The 27,834-nt window shown below is 37.0% G+C and overlaps 1 protein-coding gene across 1 annotated transcript in view; it reads right to left on the bottom strand.

The window, feature by feature from the left end:
* The window catches only part of LOC104524538 (teneurin-3), a gene marked incomplete at its 5' end in the record, with an annotated part of 101,367 nt that overhangs the window by 55,131 nt on the left and 18,402 nt on the right, over positions 1 to 27,834 (bottom strand). The window contains 3 exons of the mRNA XM_010167458.1: positions 1,607 to 1,821; positions 8,380 to 8,502; positions 27,615 to 27,834. The exon at positions 27,615 to 27,834 is cut by the window's right edge and continues 6 nt beyond it. Of these exons, the coding sequence (XP_010165760.1) occupies positions 1,607 to 1,821; positions 8,380 to 8,502; positions 27,615 to 27,834 (558 nt within the window). The remainder of the gene's footprint in view (positions 1 to 1,606; positions 1,822 to 8,379; positions 8,503 to 27,614) is intronic.

The following is a 27,834-nucleotide window of genomic DNA, read 5'->3' as shown; positions in this document are numbered from 1 at the left end:
TTCACTCTTGCCGCACATGTATTCCCCTAGCTCCTGTTATTATTGTTATCATTGAGATTGCATTTGTATTCCAAACCCCTATTTCAATGGCTGATAACTTTCTGAATCAATTTTCTTTGAGCTAAAATTTCTCATGCACGTTTGTCAGCCTGAGGGTGGGCGTTTGTATGTGAAGGTCTGAAGAAAATCCATTTAATCATTTTTATGACGATCAAATCTTTAAATAAACATAAGTGCAGTTCTGCATTCAGTAAACTGTTTGTCGTTTAATGGAAACAAAACCAAAAATAAAGCTAATGTAATTTTCTGTGATTTTATCTGCATGAAACTCCTTTGCTGACCCTAATTCTTCCTCGGTGGTTTGCGACTAGTAAATAGGTGACACAATTAGCAAGTTTTCTATATTCTGGGTCTTTAAAAAGTTATATCTGAAGAAAAACAAAAATAAATTTAAATAGTGCAGTAGCATGCAAATAAAAATAATGAAAAAGTGGTATTAAAATAAAATATTTGAATTGTGCAGTTATGGATTTGCTGTTGCAACTGTGTATCAGGCATACTCAGTCAAGCTTCCTTTGAATTATACTATTAGGTTATGATACTTAAGAGCTGTGTGCAGGGCAAATCCATACACTTAAAAAAAAAAAAGTAAGACGTTGCATAATTCTCTAAATGGGGTAGAAGAGCATGAGCTCAACTCCATCTTCAGATGGAAAAACGGTTTAGAGCCAGCACCTGGACAAATATTGAGCAGAAAGAAATCTAAACTTGGAGATTCTTAAATATTAAAAATAAAATCTGAATAAAACTGATTCTAAAATACCATCTCAGACAATGATTCTTCCTTTCTCCTGCCAATCCAGGCGACTATTAATTCTTTTATACTTCAACTTTTCTATAAATATGGCTAAAAAATGTTTCTTTGTTACTGGGCAAAGGCATGACCATATGCAATAAAAAGTGTCGTTAGAAACCTTCTGAGGGTTGGAGCAGAATAAATCCTCTAGGATACGTGAGAACAAAGTTTCAAGACACTAGATGTCTAGTGAAGACTGACACTTTTAAAATCCCAGTTCACTGTATCCTCATAGACACATATTATGTATTTTTTCTTTTACGTATTTATTTAGTGAGACCCCAAGCTGTAAATACTGTAGCACTCGTTTGTAGAACAAACTGAAACTTCTTTAAAAAACTATTGTCTTCTTGCTTGGAAATTTGGCTAATGTGGTCTTTACTAGGCAATCTCAACCCCACGTGTGGCCATAAGATGCTATATTAGTTTGATTATGTTTATAAAGATATGTCTATATACCACAGAAAAAAAAAAGTACCTATACATTCTGCATGAAACAACTCCATACCTAAGCATCATCATTGCTTGCAGCGTTCAGAACAGCTCATAAATAAGAATAACCCCACATTTTAGATCCTATCACTTACAGTATTATAAATGTTTTAGACATCACATGAGATCAATAAAGTATAAAAAGTAAAAATAAAAAAAATCAACAAAATGGAAAAGTATGTAAACCTGAGAAAGAAAAAAGATACCAGCTCATAGTTTTCAATAACGTGTCCTACTTTTAATGCAAGCAGTTCTCACCTGAGTGTGTGAAGGTGGTAAGCCTTTTCGGCCATATACTCCAATCAGTGCATCTTTCTGAAGGGATATATTGAATTTCAGAAATTGTGGTTGATCAATGAAGAGTTGTGATCTCCAAAAAATCCCAGGAGGAACTTCTTGTATTGCTCTTCGGCCTATATCAAGTTCTCCAGAATCTATAGTGTTGTTTTCTTGTACAAATCCCCCTAATTTTCCTGACAGGTTAGGATAATAAGAAACCAAAAATTAGTATCCCTTTCTTGTTTTCAATCATCCTTCATATAAACCGTCAAATATTTAGAATCACCTCAGATAAAATGTTACCTTACAGTCTTTCTGAATATAAGATCCCAGAGAATCCATGACTTGGACATAAAAAGACAAAGACACCATAAATACCTATGGAGTAAAAATACTGTAACTTCCCTAAGCACTAGCATTACAGAAATTGGTTTAGGATCTGCATTAAATTATTAAAGTATTTTGACAGGAGTTTTCCAGCATAAAGTATCACACTAAAAAAATTTAAGGTAAAGGTAAATGCAGAATACAGATTTTAAGAGTAATAAATACATAAACATCTAGCCCATGAGGAAAGGTTGAGAGACCTGGCTCCGCTTAGCCTGGAGAAGACTAAGAGGGGATCTTATCAATGCGTACAAATACCTAAAGGGCAGATGTCAAGAGGATGGGGCCAGACTCTTTTCACTGACAGGACAAGGGGGAATGGGCACAAACTCGAACACAGGAAGTTCCATCTGAAGATGATGAAAAACTTCTTTACTTTGAGGGTGACAGAGCATTGGAACAGGCTGCCAGACTGTGGAGTCTCCCTCTCTGGAAATATTCAAACCCGCCTGGATGCGGTCCTGTGCAACTTGCTCTAAGGTCACCCTGCTTTGGCAGAGGGGGTTGGACTAGATGATCTCCATAGGCCCCTTCCAACCTCTACCATTCTGTGATTCTGTGATAAGCAGTCAAGAGAACTAATATACAGTCTTTTCTCCATTAAATACCAGAGCATTTATACAATACTAACAATGTCTACAGCTTTGGTTTCTTATTCTTTACTTTTGTGTTCCCCAAAAAGAATCGCGATGTTTCTTGCTCCATTGTGCGTATATCCTTATGTCTTTGCTCCCTATAATGCCTACATCCTCTGCACTCCCTAGCCTGAGCCCCATGCTTGTTATCACCTCATTGTCCACACTGTTTCCTGAATAAAATGTATAATAGCATGTCAAAGTCTGGTACTTCCATGATTTTCTGTATTTATCCTGCAGGCCATTTACTAGGAATAAGAACATAGCACTGAAGGGCATTAATGATTTTTCTCTATAAAGCATTTATGCAACTATCAGTTAGCCATAGGAGGCCAGCAACGATGGCTTGGAAGTGCTCTGAAGAAGAAAAAAAGATGTTAACATGAAAAAGACACATGATGTCAAATGCTAGCACTGAAAAACTGGACTACTGGTTGCAGCATTAAGAAAGAAGAAAATAAAGTAATAAACTTCAGATACCCCCAACAAACTTTTCATTCAAGTGGGTAAGTCCAGGCAACAGAGACTGAATCTACACTGCAGCTTGAGTACAGAACATTATCATCCAATCTTCAAGGCTCTGTGCCATCCTGGTGAACCACCGTCAAATGAATGAAAGGGGAAAACCAGTTCCAGCCCAAGCCGATGACCCTGCAAGGCATGGGGCTGGACGCCATGGACAGTACAGGTCTGTGGTATCTCTGAGATCTCCACATTGCCCCTGGTTGTACCGCACAGGCACATGCTAAATCTGCTCACCATTACAAACCCTTATCAAAGCTCATTGGCAAAAAATTGTGGTTTAATTGTGGCAGTGACTTCTACCTGCCAGATTCATAGGAAACAGAACTACTAAGACTGATGCACTAAAGAAGGGGTTTGTACAAACCACCACCACCCAGCTTTAAAATCCGTGATGGTTTAGATGAGTTTGCATTGAGTCTGTTCAAGGCCAAAGACTCAGATCTGATGTTCAGGCACTAACTCCATGCCATGTGGCTGGACATAGGCAGTCTTGGAAGCTGGCACCAGGGTCAAAGCCTACTTCAATCTGATGGAATCAGCACTGTCAAATCTAGACTAGGATGCAAAGATGTGCATAAGAACTTCCTTACCGACACAAGTCAACTCTGGAATAAGCAAGCAATGTTGCATTTAAGCAGTTGGCACATCAAGGTGAGCCTTGAATGAAGCAATATAAAGAAAAATGGAACTGTGGTTACAATCTTACAGTCCACTGTGCTTTTATCAATTTATACTGGGTTTTTTCAGCAGCTAAGTCTATTATAAAGATTCAACTAAACCCATCTGAATGTGATAAGCATGTTCAAGTGACACTGACTTGTTTGCGTACAAGTATTCTGAAGAACTGACAACACTCTGTCGCTGCCCTGTCTTTTATGTTCAAATTCTACATTATTCATCATTTGACGGAACAAACTGACACAACCTTTTTGCAAACATTTAGACTTTAAAAAACTAGATTAAAATCTGAAATGCCAGGTGAGGTCACAGATTGATCCTCGCCACTTTTCGTGCATCCGAGATGAACAGAGACTGCTGCTGAATTAAACAGGTATAGAAGTACTACTGAGAGGCCTTGAGTGGGGGCTTGTATCATCATCAGAGCTGTGCCACAACGGTGCTGCAGTCACTGAAAATGTCTCACTTACAGAATCATCATATTGATCAGTGTTCTGCTGAGAAGAGACAGTGAAATATCAGACCTTGAAGAAAATTTTTTTTACAGTTTTCAGGATGAGTCTGATGCTCTTCTAACTTTGGACTTAACCTTTCACAATATTCATACGTTATTCTAGAAGATGGATCTGTATTCACTATTTCGGTTCATTTAAGCATTTGTTTCTTACTACTTCAAATTTAAGCATGTTGTGTTACATAAATTCACACATTGATGACTGGTAAACACTAAACAATAAGCATTTGTTTTCAGTATTGATCTGCAGCTTCCCCTATTTCTGCATTTGAAATGAAAAACAGCTGCCTCTTACTGCTCAAAAGATGAACTAGACAGCTTGAGCAGGTGCACTTTATCAAACATTTTCACCAACTTGCCAGGAATGCCTATCACTGGGCTTCAACACTTATCCTTAGCAGATAATGATCCTACAGACTCCCATTTTCTTCACCAAAAAAGAGGCAGTTTTACCCTGTAGCCACATACCCCTTTAACATCACACCACCTCTCTCAAAATCATCACTAGTTGCTTGCCCTCATAAGAACAGGACACTGATTATTCTTTGTTCCCTGTTGTATCTCGATGGGCATAAAAAAAAAATGTTAGTAGTGTCATCATTTCCTTTTCACTTTCTAAACAGTAACAGCTTTTATACACAGCTTTAAATCAGAATATGAAATGTCACATTCATTCACACAATTCCGTAATGACATAACAGTCCAAATAAAAAACAAATTTAAAAATACCTAGCCTCCTGAATATATTCTCTTTCACTACACTTCTTCTCTATCCCCAAAATTTCTTGCACAAACTCTCCCCAAAAGACAGTAATACAAATACACATAAATATTTATAGGTAAATAATATTTTTATAATGATTGGTAGTTATATTGCTAGATATACTATTATTTAATTTACAAAGTACATTAATTTGATATATCACATACTATCTAATATATATAATCATTATATGATGCATTTGTGATACTGATAATCTAATGCATTACGGCTAATTAATAGGTAAAATATTTGTTACATTTAATATTTGTAAATCGTGTTTCAACTGTCTGAGGTTATACAAAATCCTGAGCCAAATATTTAAAGTAATAAACATCATTTATTATACAAGAAAAGTAATTCACAGATATCACTAAAATTACATGAAGTCAAAACTCCTCTCCTTCTTTGTAAACATTCTATAAATTAAAACAAAAGATACACTCTGAATAACTCAGTATTTGTAACACAGAATAAAAATGAATGCACAATCAAAACTCAAAAATGCTCAACAATAATTGCTGTATAGGGTCATATATAATATCATTTTCCATCCTCCAAAGGCAGTACTAATTAGAATATTAGGTTGCAAGGCTAGATTTACAGTCAATAGCATGTTCTCCCATTCCACTGAGTAACCTTGTATTCAGATCTTTTTCTTTGAGATATTTGCTATATATCCTTCCACAACTTTTTCAAGAAATGAAATAAAAATCCTCCTTAAAAACATACTTTTTTTTAGAAAAAGCCATCTACATAACATCTAATTAAAGAAGTTACTATAGCTTTAATTAACATGAGAAACTAAACAAAACAAAAAAGCTCAATATGTATCAGTTAAAGCAAATATTATGTGTTTTAAAGAGTATAATCTCAAAAAGTACATCTAAGTAAGCCAAAAGAAATGCAACTTTTCCCCTTCACTTTTTTCCTCTCGCATTTTTTAAAAATCTGCAATTAAGCATATACTATTACAAGATATTTCCAAATTGCACATAGATTCCATATGACATAAAATAAAGCCAGCAACATGTGAGATGTGACCAACTGCTAGAAAACAACAGTTAAGCAAGCTGTTTTTAAACCTTTCTTTTCTAGGAAAATGCCTGGCCTGTACAACACTGGGAAATTCTCCCTTCTAAATCAGAATATCAGGATATTACCAGAGGGCTAAAGTGGGGCAGTGATGGAAGTTGTTGAGCTGTCGAAGTATCTAAACCAAGGCTTTACTGATTCTTCCTTACAGTTTTCAGTAACTAGTATGATAGTGCAGGGACCCACTCTTTAAATTTCACATCTAGTCATCACACTTTCCTTTCTGCTTAACCTTCCTTTTGTGGTTTAAAATGTGTATCGTCTGTTCTGTCTGTTGTTTAGTATTGATGTATGTTGATAAATGACCACTTACCATATTCTGCAGAGGACAGCATTTTAACTGTGGATGAAATTAACCCTGTTCTCTTGTACAGTATTTAGGGACATAAGGAAGGAAAAATGGGATTTGATAAACTTGTTATTTCCTTTTATTTTTGAGGTAAAGTACAAAAGGTTTTAATTTGTAAAAAAAAAAAAAAAAAAAAAAAAAAAAAGGGAAAAAGACCAATTTATATTTATAAAAGATTAAAAAAATGCATATATACATTTTATACAAGAAATTGTATTGGCTACTGAGGGCAGAAGACAGTAGGATGAAGAGCTGTCACTGCCGCATCAATTTTCATTAACCATACCATAGCTTTTTGCTATTAATTCAAAACAAATAAGAACGCAGAAAGATATAACGAATATCTAAGTGCAAGAACAAGGCAGCAGGGTAAAGGAAATGAAAAAAGAAAAAGTCCTACTGGAGAAGTTTCAGGTGCTTACAAAGATGACAAAAAGAATGAACTTAGCTCTATCTTTTCTGTAACTTGGAGCTGTGATAACTTAAAAAATTTTTAGGTTGTCAACTGCTGGCAGAGGCTTCCTCCTCCTCAGTGGTAAGGAGGTCAGCTCCACCTTGTGAAAGGGAAAATGGATTTTTGTGTAATGAAGCAAACACCACATTCATCAACCATTTAAATCAAGTTTTCCATTCAAAATCTATTGATTTTAAAGCCTCTGTCAGCCAAAAGTGCACAGGCTCTTAAATGTTTTGAGAATCTTAAAGGGCAACTTGAAAAAGGTCGATAAAAAATAATCCCTTTATGTGGTTTGTATTTTAAAAGCTCCTACAACAAAATTAATAAAGTGGACAAAGTGGGTTTTTTTCTTTTTTCTTTTTTTTCCTTTCTGTTTTGTTTTTGTGTGTGTGTGTGTGTTTTGTTTTGTTTTTTTTTACTTTAGATATTGGTTGGATGATTCAGACTTAATATAATATGCTAGAGACTTTGAGAAAATAAATGAACATATTATACACGATACATTAAATTTCAGACAGAACCTTAAAAAAAAAAAAAAAAAAAAACATCATCATCTGTAGAGAAAAAGACAAGCCTCCATAGCGAGGTCATCATGCCATAGGAAGCCCCTTGATCATGAGTTGCCTTCTAAACAGAGCTAAAAAAGAAGCTTTGAAAACATGGAAAACCTCCCTGAAGTGCCTTTTCTGGTGACAACTTCTCTGAAAAAGAGATTGTGTCTCCCCTGTCACAGATAAGGCTTTTGTTGGAAAAGTATTCAGAGCTCACTGGGTTTCCCAAAGATTGAATCTTGGTATCAGGTCCCCCGTATGAAATAGCGTGTCCTGTCACCTTGGGCTCCCTGGCTCTGCTGTGGCAATTTCTGCAGCATGAGATGGCAGTCATCTCAGCTCCTCAGGCAGGATGGCCCAAGCCAGCCTCAGTACCATCCTGTTACCTCTGAGGACCCCACAACAATCCTTACGTTATCAAAGATTTTAGAGTAAGCAGAGGTTCTGCTTCTCTGGATGTGATGAGAGCTCTTCTATCCTCACCAACTATTACGTGTAAATTTCCACGAGGAATTTTGGTTGACAGCCAGCTTTCCTAGTAAGATCAACATTATTGCCCAGGATTCCTAATTTCCTTCACCGGGTAGGTAGGAGGGATGCTGCACTCTTGTCAACTGAAATACAACTCCTGTTTAATATATACATGTTGATTTAAAATTACTGTTATTTACAAGTGCTCTGTACTTCCGTGAAATAGACAGAGTTTTGGAGGAAAAGATTTAAAGTCTGGCAATGCAAATAAGACACAAAGAAAGGAAATGCTCTGGAAGAAGAAGAGAAATTGGTGCCTGTTTCACTTACCATTTTCTCCAGCAGGTACTGTTACAGGATGCGTTGGCACAGTATCAGAATTCACTTTTCCATTCTCAAATGTATCATTTTCAGTTTGCTGCAACTGCCAGTTGAGGCCAAACAGATGCATTGCTGGTGGTAAAGGATACAGGTTATTTGATGCTCACAATGACAAATCACACAAATAATGGCTTTCCATGCTTCGCAGCAGAATAGCAACTCGTACATTAAAAAATTAAATTACAGGAACAAGCGTTCACAGACTAATAGTTCAACTTAGCAATGGCACTAAGCAATTACTACCACTGTCCTTTAATGATACAGTGCTTTTGGTGAATGCAGCTGACAGAAAGCTCACCAGTCTCATTTTGAGTCTTTTACTGGTCCCAAATCAATTTTCAAAAGGATAGGTAGTAATTATGTTCTTTTCTCTTTTTTTCATTTTTGATCCTTCTGAAGAGTCAAATCATTTAAGTGAGCTCCTAAATGACCTACTAAAATAAATGATTTCACCAGCAGATGGATCCATTCTAGTTAGCCAGAAAGGGAAAAGAAACAACACAAGAGGAGAGGAAGGAGGGTGCTGTGGATGTTACAGGGCTAACCTAAGACATGAACACTCCTTTTCACGCTGTCACCAACATGCTGCGCAACCTCCAGTTACATGCCCATTCCCCACACTAGTCTACAGAACAAGGCCAAGTCCATTAGCAGAGCTGGAGACACTGGAGCACTCTGCTCTGATAATGATAATGCATAAACTAGGTTTCTGAACTACTTAATTCCCCACAGCCACCTTTATTAGAAAGGTGATGCCATGTTAAAAAGTTTAGCTAAGCTAATTGTGAAAGACAGTCAACCACCCATGGTGTTGGGGGGAACTACTTAAGGAACCTTGACATCACCAGGCATTAATGAATGAACCCCTGTCTAAACTTTTGGAGTAAAAATATGGGAAAAAAAAATCACCTTAATGCTATATTGAGATACACATGAGATATGCAATTTTTTTTGCTATCTGTGGTGTATTTCCTTCTCTTCCAATAACTCTACGATACCACCAAAATTAATTTTATTGTAATTACTCTAATTTGCATTTGGTATGACATGGCTTTGCTCATTCTACAACAGCAGTTATCTTCAAAACTAAAATAGCCTTTTCAGTGCTACTGGGGAATAAAAATACAGCAGAAAAATTTCTGTAATAATGTATTTTAACTATTACTGCAAAATATAAGGAAGATAATTCACTGTATCTTGTTACTACTGCTCCCGCAGTAGGCATCAGTGGAAGTTTAGTCAGGCAGACAGCAAACACAGCAGAAAGACCCCCTCTGCCAGGTCTTTGCCTTAAACCCTCCCCCTTACCCTCAACAAAACAAAAAACGAGAATGCAACTAAAGACCTGTTACCTTTCAGTAACAGTACCTTTCAGTTTCGAAGACTGAAATCCTCACTATAGATGACATATTCTCTCTGTTCCAAGTCTCTGACTCTACAGTTAAGTCTTCTTTCTCAGACCTTAGATTGCCTGTCAAAGCCTGATAATGTAGAATGTTCCTTGACCCTAAAACCTTCTTTCTTTCTTCCCCTCGCATCTCTTGTTAAACCATAAATCTGACCACCACCATTTTTGGCACATCACTAGAATTAGCCATTATTATTTTGGCCCTACCTCAGCTGAAATTCTTATTTATGTATTAATCATCTGATGATTTTATCTGGTTTAGTATATTTCATCAAAATCCCTAGGGTCAAACTCTACTATCTGTTATACTACTTCACTTCACTGGCAGCAATGAAAGACTGCAAATAGCTACATATTTCATGATTCAAACCCAGTACATTTCTTGTCTTCAGTGCAGAGGTTTAATTCACTTCTAACTTTACTGGATTCTTATCACTTTTAAGTGATAAGAGAAGTAATTCTATTCAGGAGAAAAAAAAAGTGACATTAATTTTGTAACTCTAGAAATGCATCCCTTCCAAACACGTGAGCTTAGAACATCATTAGCTCTGTCTCTGGTGATAGGTATATGCCCTGTGCCTCTTCATGCTCCACTGGGAGATCAGAAGGGGAAGCTCCAACATGACCTTTTAGCCATTTCCTCATAATTCAAAACAGCTGGAATTTGAAACCTTCAAAGGCAAGAACTGTGGGACCCATATTGATTACATCTCAAAGTACCATAGTTACGACAAGGTAAGTGACAATTACCTTTCCTTTGTGTTTGTACTGATGCGAGTCCCACTGTAGTTCACTGTTAAAGATGGGGAATAATAATTCTATCCCTCAAAAATACTACTGTTCTCTCAAATTTTACACTGAACTACCACCAAGTTCAATAAACTATGTTTAATGAAAATGAACAGATGGATACATGCAGCTGTTTCATAGATTGTGAATATCGGAATATTTTTTGAAGCAGACAAAAAAATGTTGCTTGACAACTCCAATGACAACCCAAAACTAACAGTGTGTACTAATACACTAAATAATTCAACTATGTAATCTCTCTGAGACAGCAGCGTGGAATTCTGAGAATTCTCCTTTCACTACAAACAAATGAGACCAACGTAAAAGAATTAGGCTTGTTGATACAGGATCAAAATACAACGCACAATTTCTTTAGAGATGGGTAACTTTAACAACATGGGTAAATTTTGACTGATAAAGACAAATTTAGGCACTATTTTATCGATTGAGATTTATCTCTTCTCAGCCAGCCATTTATATAAAAGCAAACTTTAAGCTCTTATCAGTGTTAGAAGGACAGTGAGGCACCTGCTAAATATTCTTTATACCCTTATTAGTCCGATAAGCAGAACCTTTCATAGAAAGAATCTGCTATACGAAGCAAAATTAAAGCAAAACATATTTCTCTATTCTCGGCTGCTATTTTAGTCCCAAATCTAATATAAAGCAGTTTCTTGATTTTTGCATTGGCTATTGCCTGTCAGGTCTGGTTTATTCCCATTCAATTTGGCATTTATTTGGTGTTAATGAAGACAAGAGACCTTTTCTAGAGTAACTAGTTCTGAGTCTGCCAAATCTATGAGGGTACTAACACTAGAACAACTTTAAATACTGGCATATCTTTGATGGCAGCAAGGACTTGTCTGAGAATGCCAGATGCCTCTAACCAGAAGGCACGCAGCTTGTGATGGTTGTGGTCACAGACCACAACAACTCAATCCAAATAAACCACAGCTGCAAGCACAGATGAATCCTCAGGCAATGGGAGAAAAGATGGGTTGTCACAATTCCAGATGTACCCACAAACCCTAACAAAAGCCTCCTTTTACGTGTATCAAGACTGGGACAATTGCTCCCATTGTGAAACAGGATGACTTTTTAAGCAGAGAAATGGATGATCATATCCTCTGTCTATTCTGCTGTTTCACTCCCCATCTCTATTCTGCAAAGTAATCTCTAGGTACCAACAGATCCTCTTCACTTGCTGGAGTTATGATAGCATTTTACCCTGGGACTGATGGAATTGTTTAAGGTGGTATTTGTACTGCTACTGGTCAAATTATCAGCATTATGGCCAGCCTTTAGATTGTGGTGATAGTTTAAATGGTGAGGACTCCATTCCCTCTAAGAGAGTGGGAAGGAGAGGCATCAGAGCAGAAAAAGTCCTCTAGGATCTGTGCTGCTCTTGCCATGAACAAAGCACCAGTTTCTGGGTGGTGCTGGTGGATATGGCTTTCTCCAGAACAAATCTCAAACATGTAAGCAGTAACGAAACTAATAGTTGGGCTTTTGTCCCTCCCTTTATATTTCTGCAAAGATATCAAATGGACTGGATTAAAAAGATTCAGAGCTCAGACTAAAGGAGTGCGTTTACACCCACAGTAGCATCGATGTTAACAAAAATTGCTATAATTTCTTAGAAGTTATCCAGTAATCTTACCATCTGCCACCACACAGTTCACTGAAGGGTTTCTGAACCACCTTGAAATGCTTTTTCAAGCTTGGTTGATCTTACCTTTCACTCTGCAATGGAGGTCTAGTTATTTTAGTTTGTAATCAGTCTACAAGGCCTTCCTATCCACTAAATAATTAAAACAGCAACTAAGAATGCATTTCACAGCAGATACTTGAAAAAATATAATGACTAGTTTACACCATGTAAATCATTTTACAATAATCTGCTTCAGGAAGAAGTTGCTGCTATCAGGCCCTTTCATTCTTTTTATGTTTCCAGCCCAGTTGTCTTGCATGCTCCTTTCTCAAGCCAGTACTGCTGTGCTTTATACATTCCTCTTTACAGGGAACTTGTTCTTGAGCAAACGCACTGTACTATCACTTCAAATTCCTCTTCAAGACTTTATTCAGCAAGCCAAAAAGAAATCAGTCCTTTTATTTGTAGGTGGTAAGAGAAATGCATAATTTATGTAACTATGTGGCAGAACTAGAACTGTGAGGGCTGACAACTACCTGCTGCATTTGACTGGGGATTGCTTTCCCTTTGCTGCCTTGCTCACTGGCTCAAAGACCTCTTCTGCCAAAGTTACGAGAGGCACAAAAAAAACTGTAACAGAAAATCAGCTTATGCAGCTCTTTCTCCATTTAGCAAAAACTGGCCTTGTATGGATTTTATTTTTTTTCTTCTCATACACCTGAATGGTAGGAGGATAGGGACAGCTAGCTGACAAAGACTAGACAGGTGTTAGCATCTTCCAGTATCCAGGATGTAGCTCTGAACAGAAAACAAAGTTTGGACACAGATGTGAGTATACATACAATGCTGAGGTTTATGATTGATACCAGAAAGAAAGAATTTTTTTTTCTTTGTAGGAAAGAGTAGCAGTGTGCAGTAAAAACCAGATAAATTTATTGTTCTGGACAAAATTCAAGAGTGTCTCTATCATAACTCACTAGGATCAAACACACCTATTTTTGTAAAGTACTGTAAGGGACAAATAAGTTCATATGAAAAACAAAGGGCACAGCAAACACCCTATGAACTGTGCAAGTGAAAGCATTAAAGATGTAAGTGGTCAGGATGAACAAGTAAAATCACATGCATATAAGCAGAGGTTTTATTCACAGAAGTAGTATTCCGTGTCCTACAGTAACTGGAGAGGTAACCGAAGTCTGAGTCTGACTAGTCAGAAGTGCCAGTAATTCAACAGCTTGCATTTTGAATTTGGTAAACTTGTTTTCATCAGTGAAAGAATTCTAAAGGTGACACAGTACATTTCAGGAGAGCAAGAATTCACAGATAGGAGGATTCTTTTAAGTAGAAAGAAGCAGAAACAGAGTTGTCCAAATTGAGAAATGGACTTCCACTGTTCCTCCAGGTCTTAGAATAATGACAGATGAAACATTAACACTAGACTGCAGAAAGAAAAAACACTGGCTATCTCTAAGTAGCAAGCATCTCCTCAAGACCTCTGGAGGTAAGGCCTGTGGCATTTGTTCTATAAACAAAGAACTAGACAGTGTGGGGAAAGCTGGCAAGAGGAACTGAATGATACTGGTGACCCTCCTTCCTTTCTCCCATGTGTTGTACAAGGTAGGGTAATCAAGTCTTATTATTCATGAAGCTGTGCTTGAAGATGAGCTTCTTGCTAAGATATTGAACTCATCTTTCAGCTTTGCTACTGCTATGTATTTCTGGGTGCTGGTGCTTTCAAACTATGATTTACAAAATTGCTTCCCTAGAATTAATAGAATAATATATATGCACACTTGCACATAAGGAAAAGTGAATATCATTTATATTTAAAGCAATGCAAAAAAGATTATATTTTAAACTAAGCAAATTGCAATTATTGCTCAATCTTGTTGAAGGATTATCTTCTAGTTCATCTCCCTGTTGGCAATACATTTTCAAATGAAATATTTGAACATTGAAGTGGTTTTTAAAATTATCTCCCATATATTTTTCTTGCAGCTATAATTAGAATCTAAACCTATTTTATTCTGAAGGACCTGGAGTGGACCAGAAGATGTGCAAATCAACTGTCAGTGATTTGCATTCATTTGCTTTTTTCAAAGGTAATAGGATGCCTTGGATGTGGCTGCAGATCAAATAGTGAATTAAAAATAGTTAATTAAAATTTTAAATAAAGTGAATTAAAAGTTACAAAGGCAAGTTCTTTATTTATTACTGTTTTTCTCAAATCAACAAAAAGCTTGTTATTTCTAAACTTTAAATAACTTAAAAGTACATGCTTTTGAACATCTTCAAAAGGTTGTCCATCAAGAGCATCTTATAAAAGTTTCTGAACCTATATTCTGAATGTAAGACATTTCAGTATAGCATTATATGAAAAACTTAGTGATATCTATCAAGATCAAGACAGTAACTGAAAAAAGTGTGGTCTCTCTCCTTTTATCCTGAACTGTTGAATGTGTCCAGTGATTTTACTGTTTCACCTGCAAAAAAAATCCAACCCTTATAGTCTATTCCTCATTTTCTCTTGGAACCTTTTAACAAAGAATTTGCAAAACATGTAACAAAAAATTGCTTAGAAAAATATAACAACAAAGATATATCAGCTGTCTACTATGGATAAACTTACTTTCTTTGACCACTAATCAAAGATGATTATATGGTATTTTAAAGTATTGGTGCATTTGAACTGTTAAGAAAGGTGCGTGGTATTCTTGGTGTAACTATTTTTACTCCATTCATGCAAAAATGGAACGTTTATTCCTCTGAAAACTTGTATGGCTAGATGTCTCACTTTAGTTGTCAAGCCAGGGACTTTTATGTAACAATGGTCTAATTCTGTCAACAGCATTATGTGAGGCACATTCAAAGCCTGAGGGAAAATCCAAATTTCTTAAAACAGAAACAAAGTTCAGTAGCCTCTTATTTAAATAAGATATATCTGTTATGTCTTGTTTCAGATTTGTCTATTTATTCTGATGATGATCCAACATTCCCCATTATGTAATAGTCTCCAGTATCACCAAAAGTGTCTTTAGTATTATCCTGGGCTTTCTCCTGAAAATAGCTTATTTTTTTTCAGATAATGTTGTTAACAGTTAACAAGATAGTGAAAAATCATTACAAGTACAAAAATGATGGGGAAGCGCATATTAGATTGCTGACTCCTTGGAGACAGGGGTTGTTTTGTCTCCTCTAGTTCATACAAAGGCATGAAAAATATTCCATAATTTTTGTTTCTATCTAATGAAGTCATAATCAATGACTTTGTTGTTGAGTATTCTGGGGGAGGAAAAAAAATTCCTCTGATTTACGCTTTTCAAGACTGGGTTAAGACTGCAAGATAATTACTGCTTTGTATTCCTTCAGGCATTTCTTTACTCTCTTCCTTCTCAATCTTTAACTCTCACCCTTTCCTCCCTTAAACTCGCTTTCTGGAAAACAGTTGAGACTCAGGCTTGTGCTTATCTGTTTTAGTTTTTTTTCCACAACTCCAAGCAAAGCCTTGCTCAGGGTGATACCCTTTAGATCACAGCCCTCAAAAAACAGAATTGTTAAGAAAAGCAATGCCAATGTAATGTCTCAAAATTCATTGGAAACATCTCTCTTAGGCAAGAGCATCAAAGAATGGGTCCAACTATTTTTATAGTTCAAAAGACTTATTTATTAAAAAAAACCCTCAAAACCCCCAAACAAACAGCAAAAAACCACCAAAACAACCAACCAAAAGCTAAATCCAACAAAACCCCACAAATCTCTTGAGGGGGTATAATAATAATGAAATGGCACTATATGATCATGCATAACCTATTTGCATGTTGATGGCACAGAGAAGTGATGAAAAGATTTAAGAACCAAATGAAAAAGAAACAGGGGCCAATTAATGTGATGTTCAAAGGACACACTGAGCTGGGATTTTATAGTATATAGTATACAGTGAAATACTTGTGTTGCACATTTTCAACTCATGACTGGCTAAAAAAGATCAAAGCTTTTTTATTCCCTATTAAGAATGACAGAATATTACAGCAAACATGTAATAAGGAGAAATGTAATAAGCTTTAATAAAAGATGATAATAAGGTTTGATAAGAACTTTTGGAATGTCACCAAATCTGGGATGCAAGATGAAAGCATCTGCATGTAGAGATTGTAGTGTGTTATTTGGAACCCCATGGAGCTAAACTGTGATTAGAACTACATATTTTTCCATAAATTAGCTTTTGTTTTGAATTTACTGCTGAGATCATATACAAGTTGATTGAACTCGCAAGTCAATATATAGGTTTTCTAATCCTTTGCTGTTTATTAGGCTTCATGATATCACGATTACAGTGGTCCACTTGTAGATCAAAGGTACGTGATTGAAGCCAAAACAGAATAATCTATAACCTCTTCACAAAACTTCTTCAGGGTGATTCAGATCTATGGATTATAATTACCACTCACCTACCTGAACTATGCAATTATGCAGATGCATAAACCAACCACTACATGCAGATCAACTTGCAAATCCACAGAATTTCTACTTAAATTCATATTTAAAAACAGAATGGACGTGCTGAGTTCACCATCGAAGAGGCCTTTTTACACAACTCTCTCTTACCTCAACATTTCAAATATAAACTTGTAAGCCATTAGCTATCTGCCTAAGCAAACAATCTTGTGCAAATCCTTGGTTCAAAAAAACCAAGGTTTAAATCAGCTCAGTGATTGCAGGTATCCCCCTACTGAAACCTCTTCACCATCCTCTGTTTTAGCTCAGGGACATATTTCCCCACTACATCACCAGGGATCATGACTGCCTAAGTAGCTGTGTATCTGGGCCAGAGACACACAGGAGGCACTGGCTACTAGATGGAGCATCTTTTATTTTAGAGTCATTAATGTGTTTTATGTGCATTGGAATAACAAACCATGTTCCTCTACAGGCCTCACTGAAGCTACACTTGTCCTTTATGAAACTATTCCTGTGAGCAAGGATATACTATAGGTACATGAAAAAAACTACTAATAAAAAGCAAATAGAAAAAATTATTTATCATATATGATATATGAAAGGAAGCTATGACATAAAGACAACCTTACTGTTAACTGTTTGTAAGGCTAGTGATTAGTTGCTTGCAAGCCACTTTGTATTTTTTAAGAGTTATGTAAACCTTGGGAAAAACAAGCTAGGATGACAGTTTCACATTGATTTTTTTCCCCACTTAAAATAAAATCAGCCATGACACTGAACTATAAAATCTTAAAGGTGATATTAAAAAGAGGTAGTCTTAGCTCTAAAGTAGCAGTCACTTATAAAATTGGTGGAGAAACCCAACTACTCCTTTTACTGTGTGAAAAGATACTGGATCAGTAATAAGGATGTGTTTTAAAATCACCCTCTACTTTTGGCTCGAGCTGTATTGAAATAACATGAAGGATCATATCTACCCTTTTCAAACACATGGATACCTCAATATCATTACATCTACTTGAGATTACTAGCAGGAGAGAGACAGAAAAGAAGCTGCCGGGGGACAAACACATGGCAAAGAAGCTGCCAGGGAACAAAAACCTGGCATATAACTTGAAAACATAAAGAACTATTCATTGCCAGTGTGAAAATATTTGGAGTGAGTCAAGTAAGGACCCACTGTCCAGCAGAAATGCCTCAATAAAAAATGGTGTCAAACTTGGCAGTTCAAAGATGAAAGACAAGATTAAACAATAGATGAGTATGGAGCTTTCACAAGTGAAGATACATTTATTGTACCCAGTTACTGTGTTACATCTTAGAGTTTTCACAGAGTATTACTGAAATAAAAATATGACCCTGTACCATAGTAATGGTAACTTACAAGTATTTTTCAATAAAAACACGGGAAACATACCTGTTTCTTTACTTAAAGGCTTCTGGAGCTAGCTAATTTTCCAAATCACTGATATTAATTTACAATACCTAAGCCACTCCCCCAGCCCTTATAATAGAGTTGTCAAAAGAGATTCTTTTGTGTGATCCTATTTCATCAACTGTTGTCAAAATCACCCTGGTTTTGTTCGATTGGTTTTATTATTGAGGAAAAATAAGCATTTCAAATGCAAACATCCAGATCATCTAACATTTGTAGCACGTTTGTTTTTCCTGGATTATGAAGTGGTGATGATAGGTGATGATTCTTAAGAGACAGCTTTTTTTTTTTTGTGTATGAATGAAGTTATCTGAAATGGCATCAATGTGAAAATGAAGGATCTCATATTTAAAGATTCCTGTCTACTTCAGAGGACACCTAACTTTAATCCATAATTAATCACTGCAGTGGGGTAATTACACCTATCTAAAACCCCGTGTGTTCTTGTGATCTCAGTCATAAATGTAACATGAAATTTTACTGCTCACAGCAAGTTTAGACGCATGTACTTGACCTTTTTATTCTAAAGTACTTGTGTATGGTGAGGTGTACCAAAATCTCATCTAAATCGGACATTTTTAATGGCATGAATTTTTGAAAGCATTCAAAAAGAGAGCAAGCAGTTCTCGTCACAGAAAAGATTCAAGAAAAGATTGCAATTTACAGAAAAGATGCAATTTATACACAAAACTACCAGTTTTAATACATGTCTTATAATTCACATATCACAGCAGAAAGCACATCTCTAAGGGTTGGCTGCTTTCTTCTCAGACACGAGTTAGAAATTAATGGAAACCACTAGCAAAGAAGAGAAGACTGTAATCTTATGTCCACAACAACTTGAGTAATCACCTGAGGAATTTCATCTCTGCTTTGCAAAATGTCTTAAACATAAGCATACATTTGAAGTATTACATAGGCTTACATACTACTAATATATATACTACATGTTTACCTCCATTGATAAAATAGGAACTACATCTTTAAATTACTCTAAGCTTGCTATTTATCCAAATAAAGTAGCTAGTGTAATTTAACTTCATTTCTCATTAGCCTGAAAAATTGCTACTATTTGGGACTCTGCCAAATGATCATGGGAGGAGTGAGAAGGGCCCACATCTCTACATAATGTGCTTACAAGAGAATTCAGTATTCCTGAAAACACCACCCAGACTCTGAAAAAATGTAATATTGCATCACAGGACAATGGCAGATCCACACAGTGTGGGACAATGACATCATAACATCTTGCAGTTTATTACGACAGCTGTTATACTGCCAGGATTACTCAGTTTCAATTTGCTCCACTGGGCAAAAGTGGGAGGGTGACAGGACTATTGCCAAAGCCCTTGTGATAAATCTTAATTAGAATACACGCCTTTTTCAGAGCAGAGGTGGGTACACTCCTTGACGGATTAACTTTTTTAATCCCTTGAAATCTTGTCAAGTCTCTTTTAACCTCCTGACTGCCAATTACATGTTCCTACATCCTTCTGTGTGAGGATTATCTTTCTCAATGAATGTTTTACTCTCAGTGCCACTAACAATAACAGCATGTGACACCCAAACACCAATCAAATATTAATACTATGCACTCCTGAAACAGTAAATATTATATTATGCTTTGCACTCAATCTGAAACACAGTAACAAGATCTTTGCTTAAAAAAGGTATATCCATAATAGCATTCTTGCAAGAGAAAAGAAAGTGTATTTAATGCTCATGCTTCAAGACATAGATATTCAACGTTTAGATTTTGTAATATTTCAATGAAAGATGTTAAAAACATTTTCAGCCCAATGCAGCCCAATAAGGTGGTGAAGCATAACAACTTCATTTTCTGACTAGTCATTCTCTCTGTCTCCCAGCTTTGAAAGAAAAGAATGTGGTAAACATAAGAAATGACATTATTGTTTACAAAATATTTCCACACTAAGGAGGCACAATGAGCTCATCAGCAATGCTGCAAACATTATCTGAAACTCATGCAGATATCTAGAAGTCATAGCTATGGGATAACAAGGAAAATAAATTTATCTCATGTTGGACATAGCTGAAAATCTCTGCAATGCAGAAAGGGATGAAGTACTAGCTGTAATATTAAGCTTCATATTATAGCATAAAAACAGTGTGGATAGTCACATGTGTATCTGAACACTGCCATTTACAAAGCACATGTCAGAAATGACTGAAAGCAGTTGCCTGAACCAATGTTAGTAAGGCATGGCCTACAGTTATCAATTACATGGCTTTTATACTTCTGTTTTTAAAGATTATGAAGCACTGAAATGGAACTAGGACAATGATACTTCAGACTTCGAGGACTTTCCTCAGGTCCATTCTGGATGGTAAAACCCTTTAGAAATTTCAGAAGGTGGTTTCTACCTGGTATTCACCAGGTATATGACCACACGCTGAAGGCCCAGCTGAGGAGACTACACATCCTTTGGTCCTGCTTTGTAGTTAAGACTATATACCTGCTCTTCTGTCAGAGAAGAGTAACATGTGGCACTGATGTCTAAAACAACAGGCAAGTGGATTTTGGCAGGTGCAGAGCAGAGCCACACACACTGGGGAGGCAGAGCCCTACACATGGCGTTGCCCTGAGAAGCAGCCAGCTTCTGGCTGCCTGTGACATTTGGAGCTGAGCGAGACCTGGAAACGTCCATTCTGGACAGAAGCAAGACATCACTATGGACCTAATCCACAGCTTTCTACTTTCAGAGGCTGCCACTTCCAACTCTCACAAGGCCTGAACTGATACTGGAAACCTTTAATTTGGGAAAAGATGATAGGGAACACTCCTGCTGCCTCCAGATGCACTAGAGACACCAGAGCCTTCCCTAAAAGCCCCATGGATTGTTAAGATCAGAGGTTTCCTACAACTTTGCATGATGCACTTTCTGTAGTGCTGGAGACATTGGCTGTCTTCACAGCTCCAGATATAGGCACACACTGAGCAAGAACACGATAAACTGATGTGGTTCTCCGAAGTGCTTGGTGGAACCAAGAAGCCGTGCTTACATAGCTGATATGCTTTCTCAGAAAGGTTCATAGAAGAGAAGTTTCCCTCCTGTAGATTTTTGGATGGTAGTTTGAATACATTGTGCTATGCGGATTTGGTAAACTGTAAAATCTGAGAGTACTTTATTTAAATTATGACAACAGACCAAGAGGAAAGGCAAAATATTTCTTTTTTTTTTTTAAATCATACATAAAAATGTATTAGTTTACCTCAATGTCTCTAATTTGATGGAATGAGAAATGGAGTGAGAGTATAAACCTGTCAAATTGTAAAAATCTGCCACATATCTGCAGACAGGGAACATATTTCTAACCCACACACCTCAGTGAAGCTCCAGTCATAGCGAAGGTCCCAGCACAATGTGGGGAAACAGACAGAAATGGGGAGAGAATGCAGAAAAAAAAAAAGAGAAGTTCTTGATGAAGCTCTCAGAGACAATAGCATTACAACACTCAAAATTAAATGCAGGTCAAAGAGAAAAACAGTTTCTATAAACACATAATGAAAGTAAAGGTGATTAATGGCAACTAAACTATATGCTCCCGCATGCCTGTTAATTACAATACCTATGCTGGGTATTGTAATAAAAATTCCATTTCAATGGCATTATTAATTAAGTTGTTTTCCTCATTCCTGGCAGTAATTGAGCTTTACAAATAGCAGAATAATGTTAACTTGGCATTGCAATCAAAAAGAAATATTATATTTTTCTTTATTGATAAAGTAAAATAGATTCCTTTTGATTACAGGTATATTTAGTAATTGCTTTAGTCACAAAAATCCAGTTCTGCAATTGTGACAGTTTAAAGTCCATTAGTTTTGGGGAGGGTGGTTCTTCCCTACTATGAATTCTGCCACCAAGCCCAACAGGAAAGGCATCTGGTCCTCTGCAATCTGGGAACAGATGTGAATGCCAGCTGCTGTCACACTAAATCCTGAGTAATAAGGGAGAACCACAGACGACAAACTCAGAAACAGCACTGGTGACATGGAAAGTTAACCTCAGTCTGCAGAAACAGATAATTTTCTAATTTTTAAGGGTTACTTAAAACTCACCTGCAGGATACTTCATTAACAGTCAGCTATAATTTTCACACTCTGCATCCTTCTGTGGTGTCCTCTAATAATGAAACCTGTTTGCTATTTTTCCTGGCCACCTCCTTTTTCTCTCTCTACCTTAAAACTTCTTAAGTTGCTCTAGTATTATTCTCAATAAGTTTCTGAAATAGTTCTGAAGGCAGTTGTCCATTATTAGAAATCTATTAGCATATAAATTTTCAGCTTACTTACAGTATCTCGAGATAACGATAAAACTAAAATTTTCAGATGGACAAAAAGTATGAATCCACAACATAATAACCACAGAATAAGCACAACGTATCTGTTCTTATACAAATGTGGAAAATATGAATTATCTGTAATTATCAAACATGGCTTTCAAGTCTGGTATCTCTTCCTTTCACATTTAATTTGCAATTTGCATTATAACTCTACGGTCATCTCTGTGTCATAGCAGAACAGCAGTTTTTCTACTGTTTCTCACAGAATGAAATATGAACTGCAATATGTTTTCCCAGAAGATGTTTCAGTTGTTAAGTCTAAATTTTAGCTTTCTTTATTGTCCAAAATGGATTTTGCTTGATGGTTCAAAGCAAGCAGTAGTCATAAAAATAGTCCTGTGGCCTTTCTAATGAAATAAAATTCACTTTTTCCCTTTCCTCCTCCCCTACCCCTACAGAAAGTATGTCCTTCTATTATCACTGATACTGAAATATTTGCTTTACCACAAAGAATAGCTGTGTGGTGTATATTCTTGCCCTGACCATTGGCTGCATAGCTAAGGCCACCAAAATGATCAGTCCCAAGGTACACAGAAGGTAAAACGGTCAACAGACTTGGAAGTATGACATATTGTTGTGAAGAACTCAGGACAGTAGAGTCTAAAGAGTAGTGACTAAATAGATGTCACTATGTATTCAAAGAACACTTTGTGTTGATAGAAACCTTAAACATGAGGAAAAACTTCTTTGCTGTAAGGGTGACAAAGCACTGTAACAGGCTTTGTCAGAGAGGTTATGGAATCTCCATCTCAAAACCCGCCTGGATGCAGTCAGTCCTGTGCAACTTGCTCTAGGTGAACCTGGTTTGGCAGGTGGGTTGGAGTAGATGATCTCCAGAGGTCCCTTCCAACCCCTACCATTCTGTGTGATTTTGTGTAAACCTATTTAGCAGACGTAAGACAACATTCATTCACCATTCTGTGATACATGACATAAGCATGGGATTTTTCAGTGTGCAACTCTTCAAGCCTAGCTGACTCAATCTAGTGTTCTGCAGTTCCAGCACTGACTGAGGAAAACTGCTCATGCCTTTGGTTCCACGCACTGTGAAAGCAGCACTAACTTCTTGTATTGACTTAGACAACGTCAAGATAGTGCCATTGGCAATGGAAAATCAATTGCCAAAGCAATTCTTGGGGAAGAAAGAGAGGTCCTGATGTCCCCAAATTCTCACTAATTTAATCCAGTTACTGAATCCACACTAAAGAATAAATAATTAGTACTGAACCAAGCAATCTGTTAATATAGCTAGTAGAGTCTGTGCTATGCAACATATTGCAAACAAGTCCTCCTGACAGATGTAGTTCTCTGTAATTGCACAGTGGATTTTTCTGTAAGAAAAAAAACACACCCAAGAACAACAAACTCCTCCCCTTAATAAAACCAAGAGTGGACAGAGAAGATCCCAAAAGACATACAAAACTTTGACTTGATGCCCATGTTTGATCCAGGAGTTGCTCTACAGAACTTTCCCTTCATTCATTCACTGCCGATGACGGATGGTGAATGAGGCAGTAAGCAATGAGGAAAAGAAGGCCAAAGTTCTGCTTTGTCTTGCACATTGTAAAGCTGGACTCAATTTCTGTCCCTGACACGGACTCCCTGTACAAAGTTTGAGTAAAGCTATTAATATGTATATAAAACAAGGTCAAACTAAGGCAACTTCATATTTCTTACTCTTTCATGGCTTAAATTTAATACTGTTCTTCCTAGCCTTCCAAAAAGGGACAAAGATTCTAAAATGTTCATGTTGGAAAAAAATGGGTTTCTTTCTTCCTTGGTTGCAAGTCCAATTATGGATAGCAGTTAAGCAAATGAGCAGCTTGAAGAAATTCTGTTGTAATCTTGACCTCAAAATGAGGCAGTGCACATTCTTTATTCCCCATCCTTTTAACCCATTATTTCAGGGAATTTTTCTTTGAATCCTTTACTCTAAACTAGAGCTATTTTTTAAATTCCGCTCTTCTATATGTTGCTGCGCTATCTTTTGGTTCAGTACTTGCATGTTTCTGTTGCTTAATTCCTTGTTTCTGAACCATTTAACAGTAGATAAAGCCTCTAAACAAAGGACCAACATTTTCCACAACTCAAACATTTTGTACATTGCAAACTAGTTGAGAGAGACCACGAGGGCTAGTAAAACAAGAATATGCAGGGAAGCTGGAAGTGAGACTTCCTTTCCTCTAGACTGAATGTTTTCAACTCTTTGTGACCCCCAAGACTCCATTAAGTGGCCTTACAATGCAGCATTTGCTCTGGTCTCTCCCTGTGCTGACATCCTCTGCTCTCACCTCCTTCTTGCAGACTGTAAATGCAGGAGTCTTTCCTGTCAAGAGTGATGGAAGAAGTGCAAGACAGACCAGACTCTCCATGCAGCTCCTTCCTCTGGCTGGGCTAATTGACAGAGCAGTAACTGACTGAGCAGTTCTGCAAAGGCAGGCATGAAGTCTAGCAAACTGTCTCTTCTGCCTTATGCTGCCTAAGCAGAGGCAGCAGGATCTGAAGTCACTTTCTCTACCCCACATACACTGCAACTAAAATAAGCTTGGGCATGACACGTTCATTACTCTGCTCTTCTGAGAGGGGCCTGGTTACACTACCATTCACCGGTCCTATTAGTTCTTCAGTCTGCAGCTGCCACAGTCACGCAGTGGACATCAGCCACACTATGTTCCTTATCCATGTGTACTGGCATATTTTGCAGCAGAGGCTGTAGCATTTTCACGTGTGTGGCAATGTCTCTCTGTGATGTTCAAAATGTCTTAAACTGGCTTTACAGATGTGACATGCCACCTCAGCTGCTGTAAACCTCAGCAGACAAGCCAGACCACTGTGTTAGAGGCATGTCATGATATGCCAGAGGTCAACAATACTGCAGCCCTTCCCATCTTTTAATGTTATGACCAATCTCCTACTCAGTCATTCCCTTCACACCTATGCTGTGAAATGGTTAACCGAGATGAAGGACTGTTTCCATCATACATTAATGATTTCCACTGATTTATACTTGGATGGCCTATTAAATGGAGAGTATTTCTGATATTACATCTGTAGAGATGGGAAAACCACATATATGAATGAGTGTAATCCATTCATTGTTTTATGGACCTGAAGTTCTCTAGAGAGTGTCCCTGAGTGCTGGATTTTACATTTAGATTGCTGAGTTAGCTGAAATACGTGTAATATCACCAGTAGGCAAAGAGCTCCCTATTGACTATGGGCAGAGGAAGGCCCTTGTGCATTATTTACTTCAGCAAGGACGTGAGCTGGCGTGCGCCCATGAAATGTTGTACAGCTATATACATATATATATATATATTTGTTTTTCACACACGGGGTATGTGAATAAATGATGTGTGGAGCTGAAAGCTCTCACTCACTGCAAAGCTTGGCTCTTTTTCCCAAATACAGGAAGAGAGGCGCATTAGGCATGCTTATATTTCTTAACATGCCTATGGGAGAAATAAGTTGGTACAGCTATCTTCTTGTGCCCCTCAGATTCATAAGTAATCTGGCTCTTTGGGGCCAGCAAACTGTATAACTCAGCTCAGAATCAGGCTTTCAATATTTTACTTTCTGTATGGCTGTTTTTCCCAGTTCCTGACAGTGATACTTCATACTGAATTCCTTCTTTCGTATTTATGTATTTATTTAAATGTTTGCTTCTGATGACATATGAGGCAGTATTATGGAGACTGAGTACAATTACTGCATTTCATAGATGGGATTATTTCAATTCCACTTTAAAAAAGACGTAGTATCAAAGCTTACCTCTAAACCACACCTTTATACTCCTGTGCAAATTCATACTAAATACCAAATCCAATGACCAAAAGGGGCTGGACAGTAGTAGCCCTACATTTGCATGCATGCCTTTTGCTCTTTGGGGCTGGCAGCTGAGGCAGCAAGGGTGCTATTCAGCAACCCAGTTTCTTACATTGTTCACAGCAGCTTCAGCCCAGTAGGAACTATTTCAAAGGCTTTATACAGCTTACACTGTGCCTTGGATTGAAATGTAGCAAGCCTGTTTCAACAAAGGCAATGAAGATTTACAGATCATAAGGCCTTCTAGGCTTTATTATTAATGTACACTGATTTTTAAAAAGAAGGAGGGAAGGAGAGATTGATTACCCTCTTTCTATTTTCTTTCCTTGACTTCTTAAGACCAACACTAAAAAACAAACCCTTACATTTTTATTTCCATAACTGTGGTGACTTAAACTTCTAATTAACAAATCAGTTAAAAGAAAGCATTTGAAGACCATTTATGGTCTCAGAGGTGAAAAAAATTATAATCTGGACAAAGTGGCAGAAGTTGTTACAAGTACAAAAAGAGTCTCTTCTGTTCCCTTATTAAAGTTAATGACATTTTTCTCATAGACAAGCACTGCCCCCGTTAACTGCCTAAAACTAAATTTATATAACATTTAGAGCAAACATTTATAAAATTAAATAATTAAAGAGATGAAGAAATAAAGTAAATCCTCTAAAAGAAAAATTGGGAAATGGATTTTAACAAACATACAGAAGAAAGAGACAATAACTAAAAATAAACAACCCACAAGAGAAGAAGTCTCCATCCTCTCTGCATGCAGTCCTGTCGTCCCTATCTTGCAATCAAAATTCTGTATTAGACTTTTGCTCTAGTTCTATACACAAACATACATGTAGCTATTTGAAACGTAGTAAGTGACAGGTAGCATTCCTAAATGCTGTATTAGTTATATTTCATGTAAAATGAGAGGAAGAGAGTTCCATGGATATGCCGCAAGTTATATTCAGGTTATGGAATTTTCACAGTCTATATTTTACACATACTTTTATAAGAACTAGACACCACATAGCTTAATTACAGTTCAAACATTTCTTTGAAGTTAATTCACCCACTATCATGCTGCAGAATGCAAAATATTCAAATTTTCTATTTCCTCTAAACAATTGGGAATTTTCATTAAATCATTGTTGTGGTTTTTACTGTTACCCAACACTTTGCCAGTTAAAGGTTAGTAAGTCACAGCCCATATACAATCCATCAGACATCCCTAATCATGGTGACAATTATAAAAAATGGGACTCACCTATAAAGTAGGACAGCAGTATTGCCAGCAGCACTGAGACCCCTACGGCACAGAGTGCAGTACATTTCCAGCTACAGTACTTCGACGACTTCTTGAATTTAAAAGCACTTCTGGACAGAGTGTTCCTAGGTAATGGCCGAGTAGGAGGGGAATAAACAGAGCCGGATGCCATTGTGTACCCTGGCGTTGCAGTACTGAACAGTGGTGTGGTCCCTGTTCC

This window comes from Antrostomus carolinensis, unplaced genomic scaffold (genome assembly GCF_000700745.2).
Source record: "Antrostomus carolinensis isolate BGI_N321 unplaced genomic scaffold, ASM70074v2 scaffold395, whole genome shotgun sequence".
Taxonomy (NCBI): Eukaryota; Metazoa; Chordata; class Aves; order Caprimulgiformes; family Caprimulgidae; genus Antrostomus; species Antrostomus carolinensis.
This window is presented reverse-complemented; position numbering and strand designations above follow the sequence as displayed.